The sequence below is a fragment of the Populus euphratica genome, unplaced genomic scaffold (genome assembly GCF_000495115.2).
Source record: "Populus euphratica unplaced genomic scaffold, PopEup_1.0 scaffold453.1, whole genome shotgun sequence".
NCBI lineage: Eukaryota > Viridiplantae > Streptophyta > Magnoliopsida > Malpighiales > Salicaceae > Populus > Populus euphratica.
This window is the reverse complement of record NW_011500332.1, coordinates 5,215-17,622: the sequence shown is the minus strand read 5'-3', so window position 1 is coordinate 17,622 and position 12,408 is coordinate 5,215. Positions and strand designations below refer to the sequence as shown.

The 12,408-nt window shown below is 34.1% G+C and overlaps 1 protein-coding gene and 1 long non-coding RNA gene across 2 annotated transcripts; one reads left to right on the top strand and one right to left on the bottom strand.

Moving 5' to 3' along the window:
• The first annotated feature begins 2,592 nt into the window (after positions 1-2,592).
• Positions 2,593-9,075, top strand: BADH1 (betaine aldehyde dehydrogenase 1, chloroplastic-like). Its single transcript, NM_001304311.1, is given in 15 exon segments — positions 2,593-2,721; positions 2,929-3,071; positions 3,675-3,755; positions 3,932-4,080; positions 5,353-5,445; positions 5,537-5,660; positions 6,284-6,349; positions 6,429-6,495; positions 6,624-6,700; positions 7,576-7,689; positions 7,962-8,039; positions 8,126-8,277; positions 8,439-8,499; positions 8,611-8,717; positions 8,965-9,075. Coding segments are annotated over 15 exon segments (1,512 nt in total). The 5' UTR covers positions 2,593-2,612; the 3' UTR covers positions 9,056-9,075.
• LOC105113731 (uncharacterized) lies at positions 4,091-5,951 on the bottom strand. The gene is made up of 3 exons (XR_840012.1): positions 5,822-5,951; positions 4,847-5,313; positions 4,091-4,717 (listed from the first exon to the last, which is right to left on the bottom strand). It is a non-coding gene; the product is annotated as an uncharacterized LOC105113731 (long non-coding RNA).
• Positions 9,076-12,408: the final 3,333 nt, after the last annotated feature.

Sequence of the window (12,408 nt, the reverse complement as noted above, 5' to 3'; positions counted from 1 at the left end):
CAATATCTTTGACATTGTTGTTGTTGTTTTTATTAAACCCTTTGAGTTACTAAAAATGGATTTTAAAAAAAAACAATTAACATGTTTTTTTATATATTGATGAAATAACTCGATTTAAAAATAAATAGTGAAATAATACAATTTGTTCATGTCATGATTGGAAAACACAACACTCAAGCTTCTCATGATTCAGAATCACAACATCTTAAAAAATAGTGAAATGGATTGCACATAAGAAGAGCGAAGAGAGCAAAAAATAAAGTAAGAGATCCTAAAGACATACTGAAGCTCCAATTATGACACCACCAGTACATCATAAAGATCTTGACAAAACAAATCTAACGATACTAGTAAGAGTTATTAATGATGAATTATGTATGTCACACCTGTAAGAGTTATTAATGATGAATTATGTATGCCACACTTGTTTTCCAAAGGTGGCAAATGACTCACTTGTCTTTGGTGATAAGTATGGCTCATTCAGTTCACTGTCTCATCGAGATCTTTTTTATGGTGTTATAATTGGAGCTTTAGTGTACCTCTAAATTCTTTTCTTTCTGTCTTTCTTTCCTTTTCTATCTCATCTCTCTTTCATAAATTACAATGAGAAGAAATAAGAGAAAGGAATAAAAAATAAAAAAGACCTTGAAAGTGCAACGAAACTTTAATTACAATATTATCAATACCACAAAAAAATATTTGAACAAAAAAATCCAACTACATTAAAGAAAGTCACAAACGGTGACTTTAATGGGCCACATTTGTTGTCAAAGGCAAGTCATTTACCATATTTGGACGGTGTGTAGTATACTCGAATCATTATTAATAATCTTTTTTAGTGTCATTGAATTTATTTTATTAAAATTTTTCTAATAATACTAGTAATGTGGTAATCGGAGCTGTGATATACCTTTAGAGTTTTTTTTTAGTTTTTTTTATTTCTTATCATGTGTAGCTATTTTCATAATATATTTTTTAAAACGCTGCAATTCAAAATAATAACAAGTTTGATTGTTATATTTATTTGACATATATAAATTGTACAATTTTTTTAATTTTTTTAAAATATTTTATTTCACTAATATTTAAAAAAATATATGCTAATAAGCAAAAAAAAGCCCGAGAAAAGCTTGTTCATCATTCATCGAGACTTTAGACATCTTTTTCTAGAGCCTTTTGATTGGCCAAGATATTCTCCATCCTAGTAAAAGTTGGTTCTTTTGCTCATCCTCGGGTCGCCGTAATGATATCGCCTTGACTCATGGATAATAATTCTCCTCATCCTTGCCTCTGATATTGCATACAGAGGATCAAATTTCGAAATTTCTTCACAAAGATATTTAACTTCAGAAAAGTATTTGCTCACTGTCTTGTCTTTTTGGGAGATTGGCGAGAGCTCGTTCTCCAGTCTTTGGAGCTTTGCATTGTTCGTCAGACCGCCAGAGTGTCCCGTGCCTTCCTGGGTGTCTTCACATTTTTTATTCGCTGCAATAATTCATCTTCAATGGTGACAAAGAGAACGTTATGGCCTTACCGGCTTTGATCTTCCATTTCTTTAGCTCTACCATGGCCGTTAGTGGTACGGCACTGCTACCATCAACAATATCTCAGAGACTTGCCGAGCAGGTAGAACTGCATGAGAACCAGAAATGTCTGCCGTGATGACTTGATGTGCCCGACACTGTGCTGAGTAAATCTGGTCCCCGACCACTTAACTTCACAGTCGCCGAAGGTGGAGATCAGTTTTGGAGCAACCTGATGTGTTTTTTTATTTTTAAATTAAATGGTTATTCGAATCAATTTATTTTTTAATTAATTTTATAGATTTTAAAATTAATAATAATTAAGTATGTACTGAAATTTTTACTACTCACACGGGTAGCTGATATGTTTTTTTTACATGAACAGTAATTAAGCATGTACTGTAATTTTGTGGTGAGGTTTCCACAATAATTATAACTCTCAAGCATATTTGTCAAATTCGGTCGGAAGACTAACCAGTACAGGGCCTCCATCAAAGATAAGTCAACATTTATTTTATTAAAGCGTTGACAAAATCAGATTTTGGATGAATTTGGTTAAGTTTATTGAATTATTGGAAAATAGATTTGATATTGTAAATATTTTCTTGAATTTAATTTAAAATAAAAAACAATTAATGGATAAGAATAACCTTTAAATCCTAAAACATTGTTGTAATAAGTAATCTCATTTTTGCAATATCGTGTCAAAAACAACTTGAAAAAAAAAAGTTTTACACAAAATATGGATTGATTTGTACACAAAATAGAATTACAAAAGTGATATTCCATCGAATAATTCTTTTTAAAGAAAAAAATCCCTTTAATTTTGAAACTTGTTTTAATACTTTATGCATTCCCGCGAAATAAAGTCAAGCATCGTGGAGCTTGCACAGAAAATATCAACAAATAACTATTTTTTATGGATATTTATATACGCAGTGGTGATTATTATTTAAAATTAATTTATTAAAATTAAAAAAATATTAAAAAATTAAATAAAAAATGAAAATTTTCAAAAACCTTTATAAAACACGAAAAGAAACAATTGCATCATATTCAACAACTCACAGAACCACAGTCAGAGTGAACATGGCGATCCATCTACCTAATCGACAGCTATTCATCGACGGAGAATGGAGAGAAACCGTTCTCAAAAAACGCATCCCCGTTATCAACCCTGCCACTGAACAGATCATCGGTCAGTTTACTTACTCAGTATATATCCGTATATGTGTGTTTTGCTGGGTTAAACCGTTCATTTATGTCACTAATGAATTTTTTTTCTTGCTTTAAATTTGTGGGCTCTTGTTATTTTAGCTGTTCAGTGATCTTGAATCTCATAAAAGACTTGCAACCTTGAAAAGATTTGATCTTTATGGTTTTGTGGAACATGGTACTTGTTCAGGTGATATACCAGCAGCCACTGCAGAAGATGTGGAGATTGCAGTTGAAGCAGCTAAGAAAGCATTTTCTAGGAACAAAGGCAAAGATTGGTCCTCCGCATCAGGTGCTTATCGTGCCAAATATTTGCGTGCTATTGCTGCTAAGGTACAGTTTAATTTGCATTTTGCTGATTTTTTTTGTCACTTGCAACTCCCAAGATATATTACTACTTAATAATGTTGGATTTCTTTTCCTAACTTGCAGTTTGCTTGGATTCATCATTTTATTTTGCAGTTAGTTATCTGTTGGCACGTAATTAATTTCTGAATTGTTTCATTTTCTCTGTGATTGTGAACATTTATTGTTTTGAATTTCTTCTCTGTTATAGCTATTTGTTTTGCTTATGTGTCTACGCTTTACTTCTGATCACTATATATGTTCTTAAGAAATTTTCTTCATTTATCAGGTTAATGTTGTGTGGAACTACAAAGGTTATGTTCTGTCATTTTGTAGTGTTTGGAGTCAAAATCCGAGAGGGATGGTTTCTTGGATTACTAAATAAGATGCTCGCATTTTTTATATTCAAAACTTTAATGACAAATGGTGTGTCAAATACGGAACCCATTTTTCTTTCTAATGGAGTATGAGATAATCATTTGTTATTGAAGTTTTTTTCTGCAATTATATCAATAATTTTCTTAATGTTGGCCATTGAACTTCCCTGCTTGTCCCGGGTTCCAACTCCTATTTATCTTTGTTTGTGTGCAGATAACAGAGAGGAAATCAGAACTAGGAAAACTTGAAGCAATTGATAGTGGAAAACCTCTAGATGAAGCACTGTGGGACATGGTATGCTTGTAGCACTATCGAGATATTGAGTTGAGTATTATGTGCATTGCCTTATGTGATTGATAGTGGAAAACCTCTAGATGAAGCTCTGTGGGACATGGTATGCTTGTGGCACTATTGAGATATTGAGTTGAATATTATGTGCATTGTCTTATGTGGGAATTCTTGTTGTCCAGGATGATGTTGCAGGATGTTTTGAGTACTATGCAGACCTTGCCGAAGGCTTAGATACAAAGCAGAAAGCTCCTGTTTCTCTTCCTATGGAAACATTTAAGAGCTTTGTTCTTAAAGAACCACTTGGGGTTGTTGCTCTGATCACTCCATGGTATCTGATGCATCGCTGTGTGATACATTTATGCCTGTTTCTTTCTTTCTTATGTAATGTTTACCTTCTTGTAATTAAAAATTTTCTGGCATGGGCGTGTCAAATGTTTTAAAATGAATCGTTACCAGTAAGCTCTACATTTTTTTCAGCTACACCAATGTCAATGAATGTAGCATTGTAAAAAAAAGCACATCTTGGTTTTTGTATTATAGGAAATTAGGAAGCTGGAAGAAAGAATTGTGTGGATCTGAGAAGATCTATTCATTGCATGGAAAAAATATATAAAATGAAGTGTGACTTATTAATTTCTTAGCATGTTCAAGAGCCTGGAGCTTCTACCTTTTCCATAATCTTTATATTGCTAATAAAATGTCTTTATGAGTTGAGACCACTGGTGCCATCATAGCTTTTTAAGTACTATGTTGTTTTGAAAGTAATCATTCTCTTAAAATTGTTCAGTTGAAGTCTATGCAAGATAGTGGTTTCTTTAATTCTGCAGAATATTATTTGAAGAGTCTGCTTTCCATTATTAGATTTCAGTTGTGAATTATTTCTATCCAAGTCTTGTAGCAACCTTTTACGGTTCTCCATTGAATTTGTTGTCGCAATCTAACTCTCACTTCTCCTGAGATGCAATGTGTTGTTGCAGTTATACTGGAATGCTGTAGTCTAGGTTATAACTTGTAACTTTATAATTGTCAACTAGATGTTGACTTGCTAAATTCACAATGCACGCAACCATGGTTTTAGTTCCTCTAGATGCAATGTGTTGTTGCAGTTATACTGGTTGCTTGTAGTTGCACTTGAACTCTACTTTCTATGCTATCTGGAATGCTGTAGTCTGGGTTATAACTTGTAACTTTATAATTGTCACCTAGATGTCGACTTGCTAAAGTCACAATGCACGCAACCACGGTTTTAGTTCCTCACTGAAGTTATTTTTGTGCTTTCCAATTTAGTTTACAATCATCAATGAGGACTGGTCAAAATCCTTTTTGGTGAAGAAATGAGACATCTGTAAAATACATTTTGCTCCATTGCTACCATCATTATTTGCTACTTCATTATTACGTCTTCGTTTTATATCTTACCTAATTCCTTGATCCCATTCATGAGTTCATGAAGATCTCTAATGTGATGGTATGTTGTCTCTTGGAATCATGTTGGCTGTCAGTTTTTGTTTTTTGGGACTCTCTTCATTTGTTACTTCTAAATTCTAATAATAAACCAGATGTTATAGAAACTAAATATTTCTTATCTCTTTTATTGAAGGAATTACCCACTATTGTTGGCTACATGGAAAGTGGCTCCAGCCCTGGCCGCAGGGTGCACTGCAATACTGAAGCCTTCTGAACTGGCATCTGTGTACGTCTGTGCCCTTAATTTATTGGAGCTTGCATAAATTCTGGTGGTGGTTGGCCACGTTCCATGTCATTTATGATGTTTCTGATTTCAGGACTTGTTTGGAGCTGGGTGAAGTGTGTAGGGAGGTTGGTCTTCCTCCTGGTGTCCTCAATATTTTAACCGGGTTGGGCACTGAAGCAGGTGCTCCTTTGGCATCTCATCCCCATGTTGACAAGGTTCAGTATTCTGTTATTATTTTCTTGTTGGACACCTTTTCAAGTCAGATATTGATGAGTACTACTTTTGGGTTTTATATCTACCTTGCTTTAATTGCTAATAAGTTGTTGACAGGTTGCATTTACTGGGAGCACTGCTACAGGGAGCAGATAAACCAGATGTTATAGAAACTAACTATTTCTTGTCTCTTTTATTGAAGGAATTACCCACTATTGTTGGCTACATGGAAAGTGGCTCCAGCCCTGGCCGCAGGGTGCACTGCAATACTGAAGCCTTCTGAACTGGCATCTGTGTACGTCTGTGCCCTTAATTTATTGGAGCTTGCATAAATTCTGGTGGTGGTTGGCCACGTTCCATGTCATTTATGATGTTTCTGATTTCAGGACTTGTTTGGAGCTGGGTGAGGTGTGTAGGGAGGTTGGTCTTCCTCCTGGTGTCCTCAATATTTTAACCGGGTTGGGCACTGAAGCAGGTGCTCCTTTGGCATCTCATCCCCATGTTGACAAGGTTCAGTATTCTGTTATTATTTTCTTGTTGGACACCTTTTCAAGTCAGATATTGATGAGTACTACTTTTGGGTTTTATATCTACCTTGCTTTAATTGCTAATATGTTGTTGACAGGTTGCATTTACTGGGAGCACTGCTACAGGGAGCAGGATAATGGCATCTGCAGCTCAAATGGTCAAGGTATGTCTTGTGCTGAACAATTTTTTGTGCTTGCTGGTTTGTATCTAATCACTGCTTGTGAATTGGAATATCTTGTCAGCCTGTTTCAATGGAGCTAGGTGGGAAAAGCCCAATCATTGTTTTTGAGGATGTTGATCTTGACAAGGGTTGGTTCCCTGTTAGCATTCCTTGTTTTTTACTCTATAATGAATTTTTTTTCAACAATACATAGGGGAAGCAAGTATGTGATCATGCAGGTGTTTCTATTAATAGTAGATTACTTGCTTTCTTCCAGCGGCTGAGTGGACACTCTTTGGTTGCTTTTGGACAAATGGCCAGATATGCAGTGCAACATCCCGTCTTTTAGTGCATGTAAGTGTGATGCCCTCTGTGCTTAATATGCATGTCAAATCACTTTCATCTTGTGAGGCCAAAGTTGGGATTTTATATGTTAGCAATACCTTTACCACTTTCATCTTGTGCATGTTCCAACACCTTCCCCTTGCAGTTTACAGCTTATGCCCTGGGTTGATTTTCCATGCCTTGAAAAGCAGAATTGAACTAAAGATTCCTTTTAGCTACACCCAGAACTAGTAAGACCCTATAAAATGAATTTAGCTTCTTGAAATAGAGAAGCAGCACTGGCCCTGCTCCAAACTCCAAGCCAACAGCCTTAAAGAGTTTTATAAATGATCCCTTGGAGCTGTGAAGATTACCAAAAACCAAATCTAGCTAAGAGTAACCAAATTTTGGATTTTGTGACCAAGTCAAAGCATGAAAAGAAACCATACATTGCTGCTATCCAAACATTAAAACAACATTGTACGGTACATGTGTCTTTGTCAAATGAGCTATCAAACCTTCTCAAAAGGCAAGTCTTTAAAAGTTCCCTCCAAGTCGGAGATTGCTGTTGTCTGGGGTCACTGTAAAACATTAACAGCTGCGGCTAATCTTCTTCATCTTCGAAGATTAATTGAAAATTCAGCTGTTTCTTCAAGAAAATGGTATTCCCCGAGGACAATAAATACCACTATAATACAACTTTCCTAATCTTGTCACTGTAAATGAGTGACTTGCCTGCAACAGCTTATCCACTTAAAAGCTTGGATTTACTATGAGTGAGAAAATGGGATAAGAAATGTTTGGCTATTTGCATCCATCAGTGTATAGTTTATCAAATGATATTTTTTTCTTAAAATGTGTTAGCCTTGTAAAAATTTAAGATTTTATTTGCTTTAATATTTCAGGAAAGCATTGCGTCAGAATTTTTGGACAGGCTTGTCAAATGGACCAAAAAAATTAAAATTTCTGATCCTTTCGAAGAGGGTTGCAGGCTTGGCCCACTTGTCAGTGGAGAGCAGGCAAGTATTTTTTTAAATCCTACATTTTCCATTTCTCTTTGTTGGTTCAGATGGGGTGATATTTAGTTACAAAGTTAACTTTTCTACTATGTGTTGTTAGTAGGCAAGTATTTGGTAAAAATATCATTGTTTCAATTAATATCTGATTTGCTGCTCAACTTGTGATCTCAAATAGTCACATTATGTATATGTATTTTATTTTCTTTTCTGAACAGTTAACTCTTCTTGGTGAACTAAACCTGCTAATTTAATTATTTACTTCATTGCTGCAGTATGATAAAATATTAAAATTCATTGCAACTGCCAAGAGTGAAGGTGCAACCATTTTGAGTGGTGGGGATCGTCCCAAGGTACGTATATGTCCTGCTATTGGTGGGATTGCTCTGTCTCTATAACTTTAGGGGTATTTGAGTGATTTTTAAAAATACATTGTCAGCATTTAAACAAGGGATTCTTTGTTGAACCAACCATCATCATTGATGTAACGACCTCCATGCAAATCTGGAGAGAAGAAGTTTTTGGGCCTGTTCTATGTGTTAAAACATTTAGTACTGAAGATGAAGCCATCGATTTGGCAAATGACACCCAGTAAGTTTATTCTTGTATCTCAATAAAGACAATGAACGTGTCTGAGTACTTGGATGGGATATTATCTCCATCATCTTTGTTGTTGCTTCTTTTGTTGTTGTTTTTTCCCCTGATCTGCTCGGTTCTTGGATATTTTATTACTTTCTATGGATGTCCCACAGTTATGGCTTGGGAGCTGCTGTTATATCAAATGATCCAGAGAGGTGTGATCGTGTAGCCAAGGTGAGACTTGAACTAGCAATTAATCATGTGCAAATAACACACCAAAATCTGTTCAGAGGGATTATTTACTTTTTGAGTTAAATTTTTTTTCCTTTACCTCCATTTTTGCAGGCTTTCCGGGCAGGTATTGTCTGGATCAATTGCTCACAGCCATGCTTCTGTCAAGCTCCATGGGGAGGCATTAAGCGCAGTGGTTTTGGGCGTGAATTAGGAGAATGGTACGAACCTAATTTCCTTAAAAAGATATGCAAGAGACAATTTTTTGTCAGCTAAGTCCAAACGTTTAGAATTTTATGAATACATAACCAACATTTTCCCTCTATTTTTGCATAATGGAGAATTTTTTTGGTTATGATGTAAACTGTCTGCTGCCTTTTTTCACCCCACGATAAATTATTGAAATTACTCTAGACTGGCGTCAACTTATTGCTGATTCTGACTCCTTTTGCTATCGTTTTTCGTCAGGGGACTTGAAAACTACTTAAGTGTGAAGCAGGTAACTCAATATATCTCTGAAGAACCATGGGGTTGGTACAAGCCTCCCTCAAAGCTATAATAGCAAGTTTTCTGAAAATGAAAATGCAGAGCAGCAGTTATAGTAAAATGATGGAAATGTGTCCTTTAATGAACTCGAGTTGTGTACTGAATTGAAACTTCGAGCAGAATAAGTAATGTTTCACCAAAATAGATTGTTGTCTTGTATGGTTTAATAATATTACCTTTTCCTGCTATATCTTCCATGCGTTGCCTTTGCTGGTCCTTGCCATGAACTGCTGGTGACCCTGAAAAAATCTGGAGCATGTATTGGTTTAATTGGGCATTTACTAATGATTCATTTTTAATTTTTAAGGGAAGCGTTCAGGAACCAACCTAATAGCTGATTATAGGTGGTTACATGTCTTCTAATGCAACCGTGGCTTGTTTAATGGTTTGAGGTCGACCACAGTTGACGCCTGGAGAAACCTGCGGCAACTTGGTTTTGTCAACTGGAAACATGGTTAGCATTTTGATCCTGCTTTCCAAATCATAACAGTAAGAAAATCAAAGTTTACACTGGGAGAAATCTGCGGCAACTGAACTCTGCAATCAGAAACTCTCAGGAGTCAAATTCACTGTTGCAGTCTTCTGCATCCTGCTAGCAGTAGTCGAAGTTTTCTTGTCCGATCTAGATCCTGCCTTGAACAGGCTACTATCCCTCTTATTTGCCATGCGGGGGCCTATTCTCATCATCCATAGGTATAAGCTATCTAATCTCTTTACCCATGGAATCTGACTCTTGAGGATGAGTTAGCACCATGTGGGATGTCAATATATGACAGCCAAAACCCCAAATTAACCCTCGCACCTCTTCCAGAAAACCTGTTTCATTTGACAGAACTAAAATTCTCACTGCAATTTCTTTTCCAACAATGATATGGATGTGCCCTTGTCTGCACCTCACATGGTTCATATGAGATCCTGTTAACGCTGCTAGCTAACTACTCATTAACGCAGAGCACAAAAAAGCTGGCGGGCACCACGCACAGCCTAAATGAATGCAGTCGCAAATGAACTTAGCACAGGCCTTATGGTGTTGCAGTGGATGCTGGAATATTTCTAACTCTTCTCATCTGAAACTTACAAGTACATTTCCCCAACGTGACTGATTTACTAGCCTTGGAGTAGAAGGCATGCCTGAAATAGCACGGGCCTTAAGTTAACGCAAGAGACGTGCTTCATGGATGGCCAGGCCCATGTAAATGAATTAGACCTGTCAACTGGCGACATACCATATTTATACATGTATGTATGTGTGGCTGACTTGATTACCAGATCAGAATTCTGAGCCCCGTGGGCACCTTATCTCCATGAATAAAACCGAGTTTCTGTGATGGTGACAGTGATGACCTGCAGAGACATTTCGTGGTGGTACTTTTGACTCTCATCTTTTTTTCACGAAGACAGTGACAAGATCGTTTGGTTTCGGAGATAAGGATGAGACGATTCTCAAAAAAGATAAGCTTCAGACAATATTAACTAATACTTAAAAGGTGTTGGGAAAGTAGCTTTTCCCATGCCTTTTAGACTTTTCCTGTTATTAATATATTATATTATTATAATTATTATATTATAATTATCATTATTATTATATTATAATATAACATATACTAAAAAAGTAAATAAAATGGTAAGCTTTATTTTTTTAATGAATCTTTTAATTTAGTTTTTTAATATTAATTTTTTTATTTAGTTATCAAACTTTTATTACATGAATCTTAAATTTAATAGGTTAACATGATTTAACGAGTTAACCCATAATTTTTTTAATTAATTTTTTTCATTTAATTTAGTTTTTCTAATGAAAAAAATATAACTCAACTATGTTAACCCATCAAATCCGAGATCCATATCATGAAAGTTTGATAATTAAATAGAAAAAATTTAATATTAAAAAATTATAAATAGAAAAACTAAAAATATCAATTTTTTCTACTGTAGACTAGTGAAAAACTTAAAAAGAAAAAGAAAATAAAAAAATAAAAATATATGACATGGAAAACAGAAAAAATTTAATATTAAGAAATTATAAATAAAAAAACTAAAAACATCAGTTTTTTCTACTGTAGACTACAGTTCATAGTAAAAAACTTAAAAAGAAAAAGAAAATAAAAATATATGACATGGGTTAATTTTTTTTCTTGAATAAAAAATATCAAAAAATACTAAGTTCTAAAAGTGTTAATTTCTTTTGCAAAGATATACTTAAAAGTTTTGAGTCTAACTGCAACACTTGATCCAAGGGTAATATTTATGATATTAATAATAATATTAAGCTTACATAACTCAAGTTTAATTCTGACATAGATTCTGGTATGACGGGTTAATCTGGTTTGACAGTTTAGTCAAATTAATTATGGGTAACTCGTCAATTTTTTTTTAATTTAGTTATTAAAATTTCATGACACGAATTCAAAGTTTGATGGGTTAATCTAGTTAATTCAGATTTTTTTTCTTTATTAGTTTTTTTCTTTCTATTGGTCTTTTTTTTAATTAATCTATTTAATTATTATATTTTTATAACATGACTTTGCAATCAGACCCACATCTAAAGCTATTAGATCTGGTGTTACAGTTAGTTCCACTTAAACTTAGGTTATACAAATTTAATATTATTATAAATATTAATTTTAGATAAGATATTATAACCAAATTCAAAATTCTTGAATATAATTTTATAAAAAAAATTTAACACCTTCAAATCTTAATATTTTTATATAAAAAAATTAACCAATAATAACACACGAGTCATGGATTCATCACAGCTGCAATAAAAATATAAAAATAAATAAATATTATTCTCCATCTCAAATAAATAAAATCCTGCGTTGTGGGTTGCGTTCTTTACTAGGTAAAATCATTCCAGAAGTCTATCTTGGATTTAATCTTGGACGAACTGTAGTCTGCTTAATTTTTCGCAATTAGAGTTGCAAAGTCCTTTGTAAACAGGGGTTGTAGGGTTCGCTCTTATCCAATTCTATGCTCGCTTTATTTAAAGTTTAAAATTTAAATTTACATAAATATTATTATTATCATGATTGATTATTTATTTTTAAAGCCTTTTGGAATGTTAAGTGCAGTTTAGGCTACAACGGAATTAGATTTATAATTAAAAAATTACAATTGAACATTTTATGATGGCTTCTTGCTCGATCAAAGCAGCTTTTGGATTAAAAAATGGGAAGAGAAAATGTTGCATTGAGGAGCACATTGATTTAGCTGCATGTATTCCATTTGTTCCATGGAAGGATTCAATATATAACTACTACTTGAATAGTTTAATGCTTTACTGGATTTCTTTATTTAAATTCAATAAATTTACCAACCTAAATAGATTAGTTAAATTCTTATAAGGTGATGACCTAAAGTTAG